This window comes from Serinus canaria, chromosome 1, assembly GCF_022539315.1.
Source record: "Serinus canaria isolate serCan28SL12 chromosome 1, serCan2020, whole genome shotgun sequence".
Classification (NCBI taxonomy): domain Eukaryota; kingdom Metazoa; phylum Chordata; class Aves; order Passeriformes; family Fringillidae; genus Serinus; species Serinus canaria.
In genome coordinates, this window is record NC_066313.1 from 54,855,198 (window position 1) to 54,871,474 (window position 16,277).

Genomic DNA, 16,277 nt, shown 5'->3' on the forward strand with positions numbered 1-16,277 from the left:
ATATACAGCTGCCACCCTTGGCCAGAAGCAGTGTTCCTCTAGCTCAGTTTCATGCTGCTCAGCAGCACCAGAGTGCTCACTCAGAAGACGGGACATGAGTAGAAATGGAGGTGAAAGATTCCTTTCCTCATTCTTTCTCATTCTGAATTTTCTGCAGATTTAATTCCAAGTTCCTGGTGCATCATTCCTTCTTCTGTTTCCTTCCATAACAATCATGCTGCTGCCTGTGCCTCCTCTTACATCTGCTTTGCAGCCTCCCCTCCCATCTGTATTTTCCTCCCCTCTTTTCATTCTTACAAGGTGTTGTACCTATTGTCTCCAGCCAGACAAGGGAAAGAACCAGTGCAACTGACAGAGATGAGAAAGAAATGCAGGAACACTCTCTAGGCAAGTTCCACTTCTTTTTACCAAGGCTGCTGATTGGTGCAGATGAAACATGAAGCACTGATTGTCCCCCACCACTACCAGGGCGGTGGGGCACTAGGCAGGGGCGTTTTCCTCCTACTGAAATACAAGGTGGAGGGTTTACCAGTCTTTATTCCATTCTCAAACATAATATATTCTGAAATTGGTGGGAACAAAGCATATTTTGGAGGCATTTTATTTTCCCTGTAAGAGACAAAAGAGATGTACAAATATAATATGTGTGTTATATTAGGGGAAAGTCATGCCTTTGATATTTCTGGTATAATGATAATTTTGTCTACCTAATCAGTTTTATCTATCTACTCCATCTAATCTCATCAAGTTTTGCATTTATCCCATGCTTATCATCAGAATAGAGCGAGTGATTACAAAATCCATCAAGCAGTTTAATCACTGGGTTTTTTTTTTCCTTTGTACTCCCAAGAAAACGTGTATGAAAAGGGAGACTGGAAGATGGGTAGAAGACTATGATAAGAATGTCGACCTAAGGAAGGCTAGATTTCATTTAACCTTTAAAGATCTATTTTGATCTTCCAAGGAAAAGACTTTCCAAAATCATCATACCAGCCCATGAGAAAGCTCTTTCTCAAAACTGTATGTACTTTACTCTTTTGGCTGAAAATTCGGTAACTCCTGCAAATATTGATTGCCCCAGATTTGAATATATGGGACAAACAGGTGTCTGGGGACAGACCTGTTTATACCCCAAAAGCCCATGTGTGCATTTGTCCTGTGCTGATATTTCCCCCTGTGGGTTTCCTTTCAGTACCATTTACTTGTTTTATTTTTAAGTTCTCTCTGATCACCATTAACACTCTGATCTAGATCCCCAGTTAGCCCTCAGCTATTGGCTGTTGCCCAGTATAGCAACACTCAAAGGTAAGTCAAGCCATGGAGTTTGCACTAGACCTGTGATATGAAAATACTGTTTGATTTTTATTTAGCACTTTCATTAACTTTTCCTGTTTCTGCTCCTTTAAAGTGAGGATCTTGGCAAGTTCCCAAAGCCTTTTCGTCTTCCACTGTGTGCAAACCTGAAATTAAAAATGACAAGCCAGGCACAAAGTTAATGCTAGCTGCAGCCCTGAGCAAAGAGATGGGGAAAAAAATTCATTGCCCATGCATGAAGGGGAGGCAGTGCCAGGTGTTTCTCTTATACATTCAAACACCCTCAAACATCAATAGGGAGACATAGTATTGAAAAAACCAAGCCTCCCAGCTGCCTTGAGGCTCAAAATTTCCAGCACAGATGGGTGCGTGAGGATTTCATGTACAAAATAGAGACTGCCAGTTGTGCATGCAGAGTCTTTCTGCTTATCAAACCATCAAGGAGTCTATTCAGGCCAGGTCATTGGTCCTATAGTGTCTGCAAAGCCCAGTATATGAAGGTGCAAGAAACCATCCTAGAGGCATTTGTTGTTTTTGTTAAGGGAAAGATTCCAAACTGTGACTTTGAAGCTAACCCTGCTCTGGACTAGGTGATTTTCAAGGTCCCCTCTTCCTAGATTATTCTAAGTATCTGTTCTGGTGGAAATCACTTGGCTGGCTGACCACCTTCAGTCTTTAAACAAGCAGTCATATTATTTTAGTGTGATTCATGGTAAATTTCCAAACTCTGATTTGGTAATTTGGTTTCCCAAAGGGAACCATTTGTCCAGCGCTACTGCAATGTGCAAGTTTTTTCCATTTACTTCAAAAATGAGGGCCACTTTACTACAACTCAGCTTTGCCAGTGCACACAAAACCTATAGATGCACAGTCCTTTTCATTAGCTCTTTATTCAGCTTATGTGAGGAGCCTTGAAGTCCAGAAGAGCTTTGCCTTCTGCAGTGCTGTATTTCTGTCTCTGCCCATAACTATTGTGCTCCTGCCAATGGAGGTGAATGACGGCGGGGGGAGAGGAAGAGAGATTGAGTCTTCCTGGAAAGTGCAGCCCAGCTGGGAGATCTAATTTTAGGTTCACGAGACCTGGCACCTTGGCAGTGTCCTTTGCATTGCTGATAATGCTGTTCTGGCACAGAGGAAACGCTGTGTGAGGAATGCAGCTGGCACGCCAAACTGGCGGGGAGCAGGGGGCTAACATTTGTCACAGTTATCAGGGTAGCTGCACCACTGACCCCTTTTGGCTGACTCCTTTGTGCCTACACCTCTGTGGATAAAACCATATAATTGCACCCTCATTAGTTCAGAGCCCAGTTCTGAAATGTCACCCAGGCTCTTCTATTATTTCACACTGAATAGGGTGTATCTGTGACTCTTCCCTTCAGTGCCATGGGACTAGAGCTACATATACAGTCACAAAAAGCATTTGGGGGGGAAAGAGGTTTGCTTCTCTAAGCTAGAGAAAGCAAAGCCAAGAGGAATTTAAAATAATAAACAGTCCCCTCCTTTGCCACTCCTACAATATCTATTTTTACTTCACCTTGAGCTCCTGAATCTTGGAGACCAGAATTGATAGATTTCATTGGTAGGAACCTACCAAAACCATTCCTTGGTAAGGCAGTTTTTTATGCCTTCTGGTTTTGAAGGACCACTGAAACACTTAGCTCAAGTTTTTCGTCTGGGTTTGCACTCCTTGCTGGACAATGAAAATCATATCTTTTCCTCACCTGCAGACTCCTTAGCTGAACTCCACAAGGTGTTTGAAAGGAAAATGTCAAATCAAAAGGCTTCCAGATTATTTTTTATTTGAAGGATCACTACATATATGGATATTTAATGTCTTTGAAGCTAGTGTCTTGCATGTGCTGTAGTACAGACAGTCCCTTGTATTCATACAGCAGGATGTTTTTCCAGTAGTAAAACAAAGTATGCCTAGATACACATTTCTGCAAGGATGTGCTTAATCTTCTACACAATTCCCAGCTTTGCTATTCCTGGAGGAAGCTCAGAACTGAGTTTTAACTGTGGTGGTGAGGTGCTAAAGCTCTTAAAACCACAGGCAAACCACAAGACTGGAAGGTAGGTTCTCTTGGATTGCACATAAAAAGCAGCAAACACCATTTTTACTGACATTTTGAACAGAAGTTTCCTCTCTCTGGAGTTATTATGCAGTGGTTGCAGTAGTGTGCATTTCTGAAGAGCTTCCTGTGTGCCAGCTCAACACAGAATTCATCTCTGCAGCATCCTGTCATTTGAGAAATCTCTGCTGGGCTGTTGCATGTTGGCATGGAGAAATTAGAGCTATCCTGTGTAGACTGATTAATTTTACCCACATTTGAAGGCTCTGTTTGAAGCCTTGTACATAGTATTTTCTCACACTTTCTCTGAGTTGGCATTTTAAAAGTTAGACGAACTGCTCTGTGTATATATTTGTGCCTTAGAAATAAAACTTGGAAAAAAGACAGGTATGGTACCCAAATATGGCCACAAAAAGCTCCTCTTATAGCTTTGGCATGATTTTTTGACCTCTGAGAGTAGTCAAGAGTTTTAGTTCAGAGCAGGACTGTTTAGTACTGCTGTGTAGCCCTTAATTTAAAGCTTTGCAGTGTGCTAACTTTAGAATGATACATTGACCAAATTATGAATATGCAGAATATCCCTAAAGATAAGGCACAACAGGTTTCATTATTTGTTCTAAAAACAGTCTTGCAAATGCCTAATGAATCTGTTCCTACTTTAGAAATTACTTTAAGGAATGATGAACTCAATCAATTTGTAGGTGATTTATATTTGCTGCTAGATTATTTTCACTGGAGAATTTGAAAATAGTGGATGCAATTGTAAAGTCTCAAAATTTGAGATCTGGCATCACTGTAGTTATGGAACCATTCTTTGTGGCGCAGGAGTTTATGTAGCACAATTTCCACATTCACCAATAGTCATGGCTTTTAGAAAATTCAGCCTTTCCCCATACTTCCAATTCCTTTGGCAGGGTGGAGAAAAACGCTAGGCTGAGTATGATCTCAACAGGATCAGGGGAAGAAGGACTCCCCATTCAGACAAAAACAGATCTGTTTTAAATAATTGGTTTTTGTCTGACTTCTGTTCTTTTAAAAGTTGGAAGCATCATGTGGAAAAATGACATATTTTGAGAGATTTCTAAGAAATGTAGGCTCCATACCTTAGGGTTGACTTCTCAGCTCATCTACTACGGTGATAGGTGGTGCAGGAAATGGTGAAGAAAAATGAGCGGGTGGATTTTTATCTTCTTGTGAAAACATGGTGATTGATAGATATTGCATAGATATGTGGGAATCTATTAATTTATATTTTTACCTGGCTGCACTTGAAAAGAGGGAAAAAAATGAAGAGAAATTTGAGCAAATAAATCCTGCAACAGTTAGTTCTACTTGTTGATTTCAGGTTACCGCATGAGATTAGGATCTAGCACAGACAAAAAGGATTCAGGTCGCCTTCATGTTGATTTTGCTCAGGCAAGAGATGACTTTTATGAATGGGAATGCAAACAAAGAATGCTGGCCAGAGAAGAACGCCACAGACGTAAAATGGAAGAAGACAGACTGCGCCCTCCTTCACCTCCGGCAATAATGCATTATTCTGAACACGAAGCTGCTTTGCTGGCTGAAAAATTGAAAGGTAAGCAGCATTTGCTACTTCTCAGTTTATTATTACTTAAAAGCAGGAGCCATGCAAGGGCCAGAGCAACAAAGCCAGTTTCTCTCTGATGTGTTTCATTACCTGCCCTGTTAGCTTTCCCCCACTGAAATGGCTTTCTTTGCCATTTCTATGCCAAACATAATGGCATCCACCCACCTGCTGGAAATGCATGACATCTGTCTACCTACCTGTGCTTTAACAGCTAAAACACTATCTTCAGAATGCTACAGGTGGGTTTTTTCCCTGTTAAGTTGCTGCCATTATATATCTTGGAAACACTCTCACAGTAAGACAACCCGTTGCAAGCATCCTTCTTCACATGAAAGGCCTTATTCTTAAAATTACTTTATTCCTCAGCATGTAGGTTACTCCATTACATGCACTTGACTGTTCCTGGCATTCAAATTGCTCTCATGAGCTGACACAACTTATCTCTGACACACACCACGCCTTCTTTCACTTCCTCTTTAGGGTTAGAATTACTTGTGCAGGATAGTGTCATGTTTTGGTATGTGTTTGCTTCCTTGTTTGTTTTTTTCTAGATAAGTTTACTGAGTTATTATTTTTCAAGGGTGCACTTCAAGGATTCATTTTATTTTAATAGTTAACATAAACAGTAAGAAGCAAAGAAATAAAGTTATTCATGGTAACAAAATTTAAAAGAAATATCTAGCAAACAACTCTTCACACCGCTTAGAGTTGTATTTATTTTCATCAAGTGTTTAGCAGTTGTGTTTGGCATTCTTTCCTCCATGATGGCCAAGCACATTGCTTAACTGTGTGCCAGGTCACAAGAAGCTGTGATTCTTGCCACTATTTCAGAATTAATGAGATTAGGCTTAGACTATCTAGCTGTCATCACACTGGGCTCTGTTCTAACTATGAAGCATGTTTGGGGAGCCGGAGAAGGACAGTGCAAAGTGTTTCATCCTTGGAGCGTGGAGCAGAGATGCACCCTGCTGTCTCTCTGAGTACTGCATTGGTTGCTGTTAGTTGTTGCTACTACCTCAGTCAGTTACTGGTTTGGCTGACTCTCATCCCCACCAGATACACTTCTCCATAAAATAATTCATCAATTTATCTGATGGGTTGGTGAAATAACCCAGATGGGTTTATGGACCAGGAGAAAAGAGCCCCTAATACAAGAAATTTTAATTCATACCTAGCTTCCAGTCCAGTTTTAGATCCATCTGGTTTTAGTTGAATATTTTAGGAGTTAATCCTTTGCAGGGAAGTTTTCTTTATGCAGTAAAGCCTACGGGTTTCCTGAACTAAACCAGAAAATGCAAGACGTCTGGACAATTTCTTCCATATGGCTAATCATTGCTTGGGGCAACTGAATGTGGGTTTTTGTAGGATGTTTAAAATTACTATATTTAGAAGGATTTTTCTTTTCATTATGGGAAGTTTCCATACTTAATTAAAATCTACTCCAAGCATTTATATCTTTGGTTCTCCTAAGGGAAATTTAACCAGAACTTGACATATAGGCTCAAGTTTAATATAAAAATTTTTTAGCACAATATAGACCAATACTATGTGCATAACTGTTTCTCCAGAAATAAACTTTCGGCAATGTACGTCACTTAAAAAAGAAAAAGAAGGTAAGTTTATTTTTTTTATTTGTTGAAAATCATTAAAATCCTGCAAAAGAATATATTGTAATTTTAAAAGTTCTGCTAATTAACAGTTGCCTTGCTGTGTTTGTTGTGAGATTAAAGACACCGGCCCTGGATCTGTACTGATAGGTACGGGTGGAGAGTGCAGAAAAGACCCCTCTCTTCTTAGTGGGCATGAGCTGTGCCTGTTCTAGGTAGTAAAGAAAGCAGAGTGGGCTTCAGTAGTTACAGTGGTCTGCTTTACCTTTCCTATGGCATCACAGACAGTATCTGTAAAATGGTGGCATTGAACTTTGTGGGCTCCCTTGGGCAACGTGGAATCACCACATGACCTCTTTGTGACATCCTAAAAAAAAGAAGTAAAGCAACGTAAAGAAAATTCTTCAGCTCTGGAAAGGGGCAGTTCATGTATTAGACTCATACAATCATTGAGGTTGGAAAAGACCTCTAAGATTGAGTCCAACCATCATCATACATTCACAATTTAAATGTGGACTTCAGATGAAAGTAGCAAAATATATATATATATATACACACACACATAGACATACACTTACACACACACTCACAGAGATATGTAAAACTTGGAGTTAAAATCTCAGCTCTCTGTATGATCACCACATTTGCACTGCTGCAAAAGCCTGGAGAATTCATCCTAAAGTAAAGAAGGATCACAATATGTCTGCACTTGTCAGGATTTAACTTGAAAGATTGTTCCTTCAGCAGATGCTCTGCAGTTGTTTTCTTAAGGAAGGTCATGACCTTGCTGTGGTGCCCACTTCAGAAAACTCCTGAGCTCTGTTGCCAGCTCATGAGACCGAGCTGCAGGTGCCCAGCATGCAGGTTTCGGTTCCTCCAGTGCCTCCAGAAGTTCACAGAGCAACACTAGCTAAAAAGCAAGCCAAAATAACTAAGCATATCTCAACCCAAGATACTGCTTTGCAACCACAGATGTAGATAAATTGGTCTGAATCCAAGCAACTTTTGTTGTCAAAATAACCTTGGAAATATCTGACAGCAAGGAAATCTTACGGTGAGCAGGGATGAATTAGGCTTATCAGCCACTCCCCTAATGTGGTCTAGATATTTACTGAGTCTGTAACAGAGGTCACAGTATCTCATGCTGCAAACTGCAGCATAAGACTAAGAAATCATTGTTTTTGTGTAACAGACTTGGCTGGAAACTCTTGCCCCAGTGTTGCCAGCATATTCCTCTTCCCCTGATGTGCTGAAGTTACCTGCTACAGCAGTGACAGAGTACAGAGGAGAGAGTGAGAGAGTACAGAGGAACTTTTGTGCCAGTTAGAAACAGAAGTTCATTGTGAATTTTCAGCCAGGTAGTCTCTACTGGTGTGGAGCTTCACAGAACAAAGGAACCAGTTCTTCAGTGCCTGGTGACTGGGGCTGGGAATCTACTGCATCTGAGGCCTCATATACATGAGGATTTATATTATACTCTCCATTCCCTGTGGACTACCCTGAATCCCTTCATATCTGCAAAAAACTTGGTTTGAACACTTAATTTTTGCAGAAATTAAAGAAACCCATCAAACTATGGGCCAGTGCAGTTTTTCACCACTTTGCAATTCAGTGTGTAAAAAACAGTGTTTGTTTATTTTATATCCCTTTCCCTTTTGCCTTTTGCCTTTTTTTTTTTTTTATTTATTAAGGTCTTCATTACTCCTGCAAATGAAGTCCTTCTTCACTCTCTCCTTGTTGGCAGTATGAACATTTTTTTTCCTGCACCATTCATGTCATTAGCATGAGCCTCGAATATCAAAATGAAATGAGCTCCAGCATTGCAACAAGATGAGTAACATGAAGAGCATGAGATCCTTCTTACCTGTGTTTCCTTGAGAAAATACCTCAATAAATTCTCAGATGTGAACTCTGGGAATCCAAGGTCGTTTACAATGAAGTGTAAATGTTATTTTCCTCCTTAAACAGCCTTTGAAAATAGACCTTGAGTACTTGTTTTGACAAAACCAGCAGAGTATTGTGTCTTCTGCAATTACACTAGAAAAAAGTGACTTTCACTTCTTCTGGTTCATTGCAGCATTTGTGTGTGTCTTCGAGATTTTAATTCCTCAGTGTTAAATCAGATGTGTTATTACTGCACAGCGGAATGTGTCGGTAGATATTTAGGTTCAAATTTGCACACTCTGACATCTGTTTTCCTGGGTGCGTTATAAACAGTTAAGTCATGTGGTGCCCAGCACAAGACACAACTGGAGATAGGCTGAACCTTTAAAGTGGAGTGCTGCTCTGTCAGGTGCATTGGAACAAAACATTTTAATCTGTGCTTATGACATTTGCGTTTCAAAGCAGGATTTCAAACTTAATGGTTTTCTTAATTCAAGCATATCTGTACCTAATGGTATCATCTTCAGAGATCACTTCTTGCAAATAAGATCCTTTAAAATGCTACATATGTCTTATTTGCTGTGGGTAGCTAAATAGTTCTATCACTTAAAAAAGGCATCTCTTTATATCTGAATGTCTGCTTTTTTAAATATTTTGAGCAAAGGAGACATAAATATCTGAGAGTTAAATACAATACCCTGGAATTTACCTCCATTTTTTAATATAGTGTTTCTTTATGAGCACGGGGAAGTTATTCATACGGTTTTTCATTTTAAGAAATATAATTTAAAAATTGAGAAGCGGCTTCTTTGCCAGACACTGTATTATGCCCTGAAGAGAGCACAGATTGGAAATTTAAATAAATAGATGGCAGTTACAGTAGAGTGAGGGATGTGCCTTGCACAAGACTCAGGTAACATCAAGCCTGACAATCTCAACTCTTGCACGTCGTTTGAAATATAAACAACATTTAATTGCATGGGAGAGAGGATACTTCACTGAGGAGAAAAATACACTGCTTTCAGTATCACCCTGCACTTGGGAGACAGACTAGTGGAGCACTAGAGACAGTGCAGTTATGCAGAGAGGCAAGTCTCTCCCAGAAAGGATCAAACTCAGTGCAGATCTACGTCAGATGGAGAGGCAAAGTGAGATCCTATGTACAAATCCAGTGAATGCCAGGTTTAAATGCTGAAATTCCGGGCTTCTTTTTAGCACAATTTTCTTTTTTTTTATTAGTGGTATATCAGGACAGAGCCCTGAAACAGACATGTTTCAACGCTTTAGCATGAAATCTGTTCCCTCACCCTTCCTGGTTTTAGATTATCATTTTCTCCTTCCTTCTTCCATATGCTGCCGACATCTGCTGTGGCACAATACATCTGGCTCCGAGAGCCTGGCACAGGGGCTGTGAGCAGGCACAGTGCGAGGGCACTTCTGTCTGCTGGCAGAAGAGCATAAGGTGGGCTCAGCTATCAGCAGCCTGGTAAGCCAATTCCCTGGGCACGTCCCTCCTAAAGCCTACAGGAGGCACACTCATTGCTTAGTACACTTCGAAAAGCATCCTCCCCTCACTTCAGCTGTATTGTATCAATTCAGATTTTGAGGTTTTAATGTAAACCCACTGGATTAAATGTTCCACACTGGAAAATGACTCAAGTTAATTACTAAGACCTGGGAAATGGCAGCTCGCTGATCTGAAAGTTTTTGGTGTGATTTTGAGAAATAGGGAGGAAACTCAATACCCTCATAATTACTTTTCATTGGAAATAATGGCATCAGCAGGAGAAGATAATGGATTTCTGTGTCTGACATGAAACACCCACCCCAGGAAGAATCTTGTGTGATTTAATTTGAAAGAAAGAAAGAATTTGATTATGTAGGGGGGAGAGACTACTTTTTAAAATATCCTTTAGTGAATGTATAAGTTTATTTTTATCAAATCTAGTGTCAGTTAGAGATTTGTTACATAACTGGAAAAGTTTCTTGGTTATAGTATGCAGTTAAGGCTATTTAAAAAATAGTAAGGTAGATATTAATCATTCTTTAAAAGAGCCCTTTGGCAGTAAGAATTTGTATTTCTTGATTCTTACTTGTTATGCAACGCCACTGGGTTAAAAATGTTATTAATCCCAAAAGTACTAGACTGATGTGTGTGATGCATGGCACAATTATATAAGGGATTTGAGCAGGAAAAAAAAGAAGGTGAGGGTAGTAGACTGAAGAGTTGTGTTTCTAGGTCACTGGCAGGCACTCGGTACAGAAGAAGCTCTTAAGCCAAGAGAAAAATAGGTTGTCATTTTGGCACCAGAAGTGGTGTGTGCTGGGAAGAAAATTGTTCCTGATACATGGGGGAGCTGGGCTGAGCCTGCTGATGAGAGAGGCTAGTGAGCCTTTTCTGTGACCTGATTCACCCACAGCAGTCGCCTCCTAATGTTTATTCTTTTTTGTGATGAATTCAGTTTTTGCAATTTAGAAATCTTAGTTACAGTTTAATAAATTATCAAGTCAGAAGTCAGATTAAGAGTAACCTTGGCCATACATCCTCCCCTGGCTGTGGCTTTACGGAATGAAGTTTGCATTCTGAACTAAACTGTGCCACCCTCCTGTTTGAACTGGGCCCAGTTTGGCAAACTGGAACTGGAGTCTGAGCAGCTGAGCAGCTCCAGGCAGACTGAGGGCAGTGTAACCATGAGCCAGGGGGTAGTGCTGAGCGTGGGGATGAGGCAGGGAACACATCTTCCCATGGCACTGCTACAGCTAACAGAGGATGGGCTGTTAATCAGAGGCAACAAAGTTCAGACATATCCCACCACTCTTATCCTTTCTCTGCCTGCCCTGCAGCACAGTCATGCTCAGTGCACTCAAGAACACCTTCAGGGGGTGTTGGTTAATTGGGTTTCTGCTGGTCAGGGCAGAACTTGGCATAAAGGTCTACCTGCCCCTTCCCATCTTACAGAGGGGACAGAGAACTATGAGATCATTAATGCTCCCCAAAACATAGGCAAACAGCACAGGAGCTTTCTAGGTGTAGTCACTGGAGTAAAGTCCAACTCTGTCTTTTCAGCATGTCCTTGCAATCCTGGGAGGGGATGCAAGCATTAGGGGTGCAAGATTCGGGACAAGAGACAATGAATGGTGACTCTGGTGACCATAGACCATAGGACAATGTAGAAGGTGTACCGTTATTTAGAGAGGCTCCAAGTGTTGTGTGAAATATCTCAGATACTTTTCAAACATCTGAGAAAGACCAGGGTTGAAAAGATAATAAAAAGGCTTAATCAGTTGCCCAGGGTTTGATCTTGTCCTAGCTAGAAATCCAGCATGCAATGTCACTCTTGAAACACAGAAATATCAAGTTAACTATATTTGCAATATATCTATAAATGTAAAAATTATAGGAATAAGAGTGTTTGAATGCCTGGCTTCAGAGGGAAGGATTAGTCTATGTCTTTTCTAAGCCTAAGTCTAAGGCTAAGACTTTAGACATCATCACCCAAGTTGTGAAAGCACCTGATGGAGGTGCATAACACTGAGAGATAAATAGTCACATTTGTGGGTACTCTGAGCTGAATTCTACCCTGTGTTACACCAGGGAAACTCCATAAGCTGAAAGTAAAACTTCTATTTCCTACACCTTTTCCCAGGATACCCTTCTGCAACAGTTGTTGTCACAGCTTTTTCAATTAAAGGTTTATTCCAGTTGGGGCTACTTAGAGGTGGTCAAATTACAAGCATAAAAATGCAAAACATTTGTCAACAATAATTCCCTTTTTTCATAGAAATATTCCTGTTAACAATTTTCCGGGCAGCCCTAGGGACACATTTTCTTTTTTATATATTTCATTTCATCTAAGTTGTGAGCTAGGATTTAAATGTCAAATATCTGTAGCTGATATAAGAGGAATTTGAAATATCTTATCTCTAGTGCCCTGTGATTGAGTCTGGCAGCACCTGGAAATCTCTATCAACAGAGACCCAGCAAGCCATCCTGGATGGATGGGTAATAATCTTCAAATGACACGACGTTGTCAAAGCTTGTGTTGGAGCTGCCCTTTAGGGAACATGCAGGGGTGCAGGTGCTTGCAGCAGGTGTCCTTGTGGAGGGTTGGGATTACTCCAACCAAATGTGTGCCTGTTGCAGGGGTGTTGACACAGGAGCAGGCCAGCCCAGGCTCCCTTTGCAGCTGCCTGAGGACAGCAGGCACTTCTGGGACACAGTTCACCTCACTGTTAAACAGACAGCAAAACCAGCACTGATGAAACCTACCGTATTTGCTTAGAATATGCTGTGAATTGGAGGAGGAGAAAGCTCTAAGTGTAAGAAATAATTTGCCACATGCTTATTTTAAAAGAACAATTACATATGGGAACATGTCTTATATAAAGGAATTTATTTGAAGAGTGTGTTTTTAAACAGTGTATAATTATGTGCATCCTACCATGAGGGAATAATTTTGAACAGAATTAGGAGTTTAGTTTTATTTTTTTAAATAAACGGCTGCAATCATAAGGCAGTTCACGCTCTGTTTAAATTAGATTCCATTGCTGCATTTCTTCTACTATTTATCTACTAACTGAAAAAGAAATGAACAATCTCATATGAAAATCTGATTTTCTAAGGCAATCTCTCATTGCTAAGAAAGTATTCTGGATGAAAAAAATGGATTCACAGTGAGTTACCTTATACCAGTCACTGAGTGAGCTCAAGAATATAAAAGTTAGAAATTAAGGTGACATAAATTTTAAAACTGCAGAGAAAAGATTTTATTAACTAATGTTCTCCTGTTGTGCATATATTACCCTCTAGCATTTTTGAATGTAACTTCTAATTATGTAATCAATGAAGATGCTGATGTTTACCAATGAAAGGATTTTTTCCTGCTCTGTGAGCAGAGCTGTGAATTAACTATAATAGTCCCACAGACCTCTCCAGCTCCCTGCTCCCTGGAAGTACAGTATGATGAAAACAGGTTTTCAGCATGTCCTTTTAAATGGGTGGAATCTATGTGGCAGAAGGATGATATGTTTACGAACATCCCTTACAGACACCCACTGTGCCTGATAAAAACAAAACGAGGGGAGGGTGTTTTTTTTTAACAGAGGCTCTATAGCAAAATAACACATGACTGAGTACTGGGGAGAGACTAAAACAAGGAAAAGGGAGGATCTTTCTGTGCTGCTGATTTTCCTCATGCATGGCAACATGCTAACATTGCCAGAAACCATTACAGGTTATTCTTATTTACTAGTGTAATTATAATAAACATTGTGTTTCAGGCATGAGTTCTTGGCTGTATTGCAATTTTGACATCCAGTTCCCATGCAACTCAGCAGGCTGAAGATTTTGCCCAAGTCCTTTGGAGAGCCTTATCATCATGTTTTCTTGCAGTGAAGAGGCTTTGCATGAGTCTTGTTTGCATTTGGCATTTCTTGGGGTCTATATTCAGCCAACCTTGCTTATCAGAGCCACTTAATACATTCCTGCTGCGTATGTACCCAGCAAAGCTCACAAGTGGAATCTAATCCAAGGAGACAATATGAAATGAAAGGATGCCCATCTGACTCTTCCTGCCCACTGAAAATTAATGAATGGTGCTAATGAATCACGTGTTAATGTTTTACAACTGATACATCATTGTACACAGGAAATGTGTTATGTGTTATTGTGCGCTTTTTTCTTGAGGGATCTTGGGTGAACATGCCTATTCAGCTGCGGAGAGCAAATCTTATTGCTGTAGCTGAAAGCATGTTTCAGTTAATAAGATGTTAAAGATCAGGCAATGCAAAAATCTCTTCTGCAGAGGCTGTGGGCACAGAGCATGTCACTAGTCCTCTCTGTTTCTTAGGCTACTTGCCTTTTAAGGAAGTGATTATTGATTCAGAATAAGAGCCAAAACAATCACTTAACAATTAGTATTTCATTATTTGTACATGGAAAGAAGAGTCTTACGAACTGTGTCACATGTTTCTGTATCCTGTAACACAGTTGGCTGGGTTTAGTATTTTCCAGTTTTTGTTTTAAGTGTCTGTTGGTTATGACTACACTACATCTTCCTGCCATGACCATATACCTTCTCCTACAGAAAGGTGTGCATACCATCTAAAATATTTATACAGAAATATAACCAAAAAGCACTAGACGAGATGTTTAAAATGACTTGTTGGGAAATTGAAGTTTTATAGAATAAAATCCTGGTGAAAAAATGATATTGAATTGCAAAAAAATGGTTCCACAGGAAGACACTGCTGTAATAATATTTTCTTGCAGTTCAGTCTAAATGGGACTTAAAATAAATGTTTCCTCTTAATCCTGATGAAGCCTGAAGTGTAATGGATGCTGTGCTTAGAGTCTTTTGAGGAAGCTGAGAGCACTGTCAGGGAAAGAAGATTACCAGGGGAGGGAATGTGCAAAATCTAGCCTTCAGTTTTGGCAATCTTTCTGCAGAGAAAAACAACTGTCATTACCTGAATGGCAAACATGAAGATGTAGTCTAAGTATTTTCCTGGATTCATTTGGAATCCTTTAAAAAATATATATAATGTGAAACATAAAACAAATAGTACAAAACAAATAATACAAAATTAATGCAGGCACATTGTCTCTTCAAAGCAGTTCCTTGTAATTAATCAGTGTTTTGAGGAGGAATTGTTCAGCCTCAGCATTGTTCCTTAATTAACAACATGATGTTAGTGAAATCTGTTGACAGAAGTATGGCTGAGCCCAAGCTCCAAGACTGAGCTTTTGGCTGAGCAGATTAACACAGACACATTTCATTTCCTCAGTGAGTCGAGTACCACAGAGGTCTCCTCACTCCCGCTGTAAGGTCATTCCATATTGCTGAATGGCTTAAGGGACACATGGCAAAAGTGAAGACTCAGGACACAGGGAAGGGGGGGAGGCTGCTTTTTGTTGTGAGAAAGCTATTAAAATGAGGAGAAGACAGGTATTGAAGGAAGATTTATATAGTTTCACATGGCTGTATTGGCTTCTTATATCTGATAGAACAAAGGACACAAAAGTTGCCCAAGATGATATACTGCAAGCAGGATTTATGGTGATTTTAATGTGACACGGAGCAGAAAATGTGTTCTCAGCAGGATATTTATGCCTGCAATTTGAAACCTGTGCTTTGATTGTTCTAGATGATAGCAAGTTTTCCGAGGCCATCACGGTGCTGCTCACCTGGATTGAGCGAGGCGAGGTGAATCGTCGCTCTGCCAACCAGTTCTATTCCATGGTGCAGTCGGCCAACAGCCACGTCCGCCGGCTCATGAACGAGAAGGCGGCTCACGAGCAAGAAATGGAGCAAGCCAAGGAGAGTTTCAAAAATGCCTTAACAGGGATCCTCACTCAATGTAAGTAGCTCCCTTTTTGTCGGTGTTGTTGTAGTGATGGTGGTGGTGGTGGTAGTGGTTTTATCATTTTGCTTGTTTGTTTGGGGGTAAGTAGTTGCGGTGCAGTCATGCTCTACTTCACATCCTATTCCATACTCTATGGCAGTTTGGAGGATCAAGGACCATTCCTAAGAACTTATTATTCAAGGTGAGCAAAGTTTCAGTAGTTTGTTTTATTAATAGATGAAGACGTGCTCTATTCACAACGTCTACTGTTGTGTAGACATAACGCTTCAAGAATGGACGAGACAGAAGCCTCACTGCTCTGAGAAAAGGTCATGGTTTTTTTGAGAGAAGGGATATGTAGCCTCTGTGTGGCAGCTAGTTAACTAGGTCAATCACAGAATAGAGCACAATTAGGTAATATTTTTAGCCTGTGTTTAGGTAAAAGGCAGTAGAATCCAGTAACTT

The 16,277-nt window shown here is 40.2% G+C and overlaps 1 protein-coding gene across 3 annotated transcripts in view; it reads left to right on the top strand.

The window, feature by feature from the left end:
- The window catches only part of ENOX1 (ecto-NOX disulfide-thiol exchanger 1), a 356,835-nt gene that overhangs the window by 260,339 nt on the left and 80,219 nt on the right, over positions 1-16,277 (top strand). For all 3 annotated transcript variants that reach the window (XM_030234651.2, XM_018908677.2, XM_030234653.2), the window contains 2 exons: positions 4,732-4,965; positions 15,615-15,827. In XM_030234651.2, the coding sequence (XP_030090511.1) occupies positions 4,732-4,965; positions 15,615-15,827 (447 nt within the window). The remainder of the gene's footprint in view (positions 1-4,731; positions 4,966-15,614; positions 15,828-16,277) is intronic.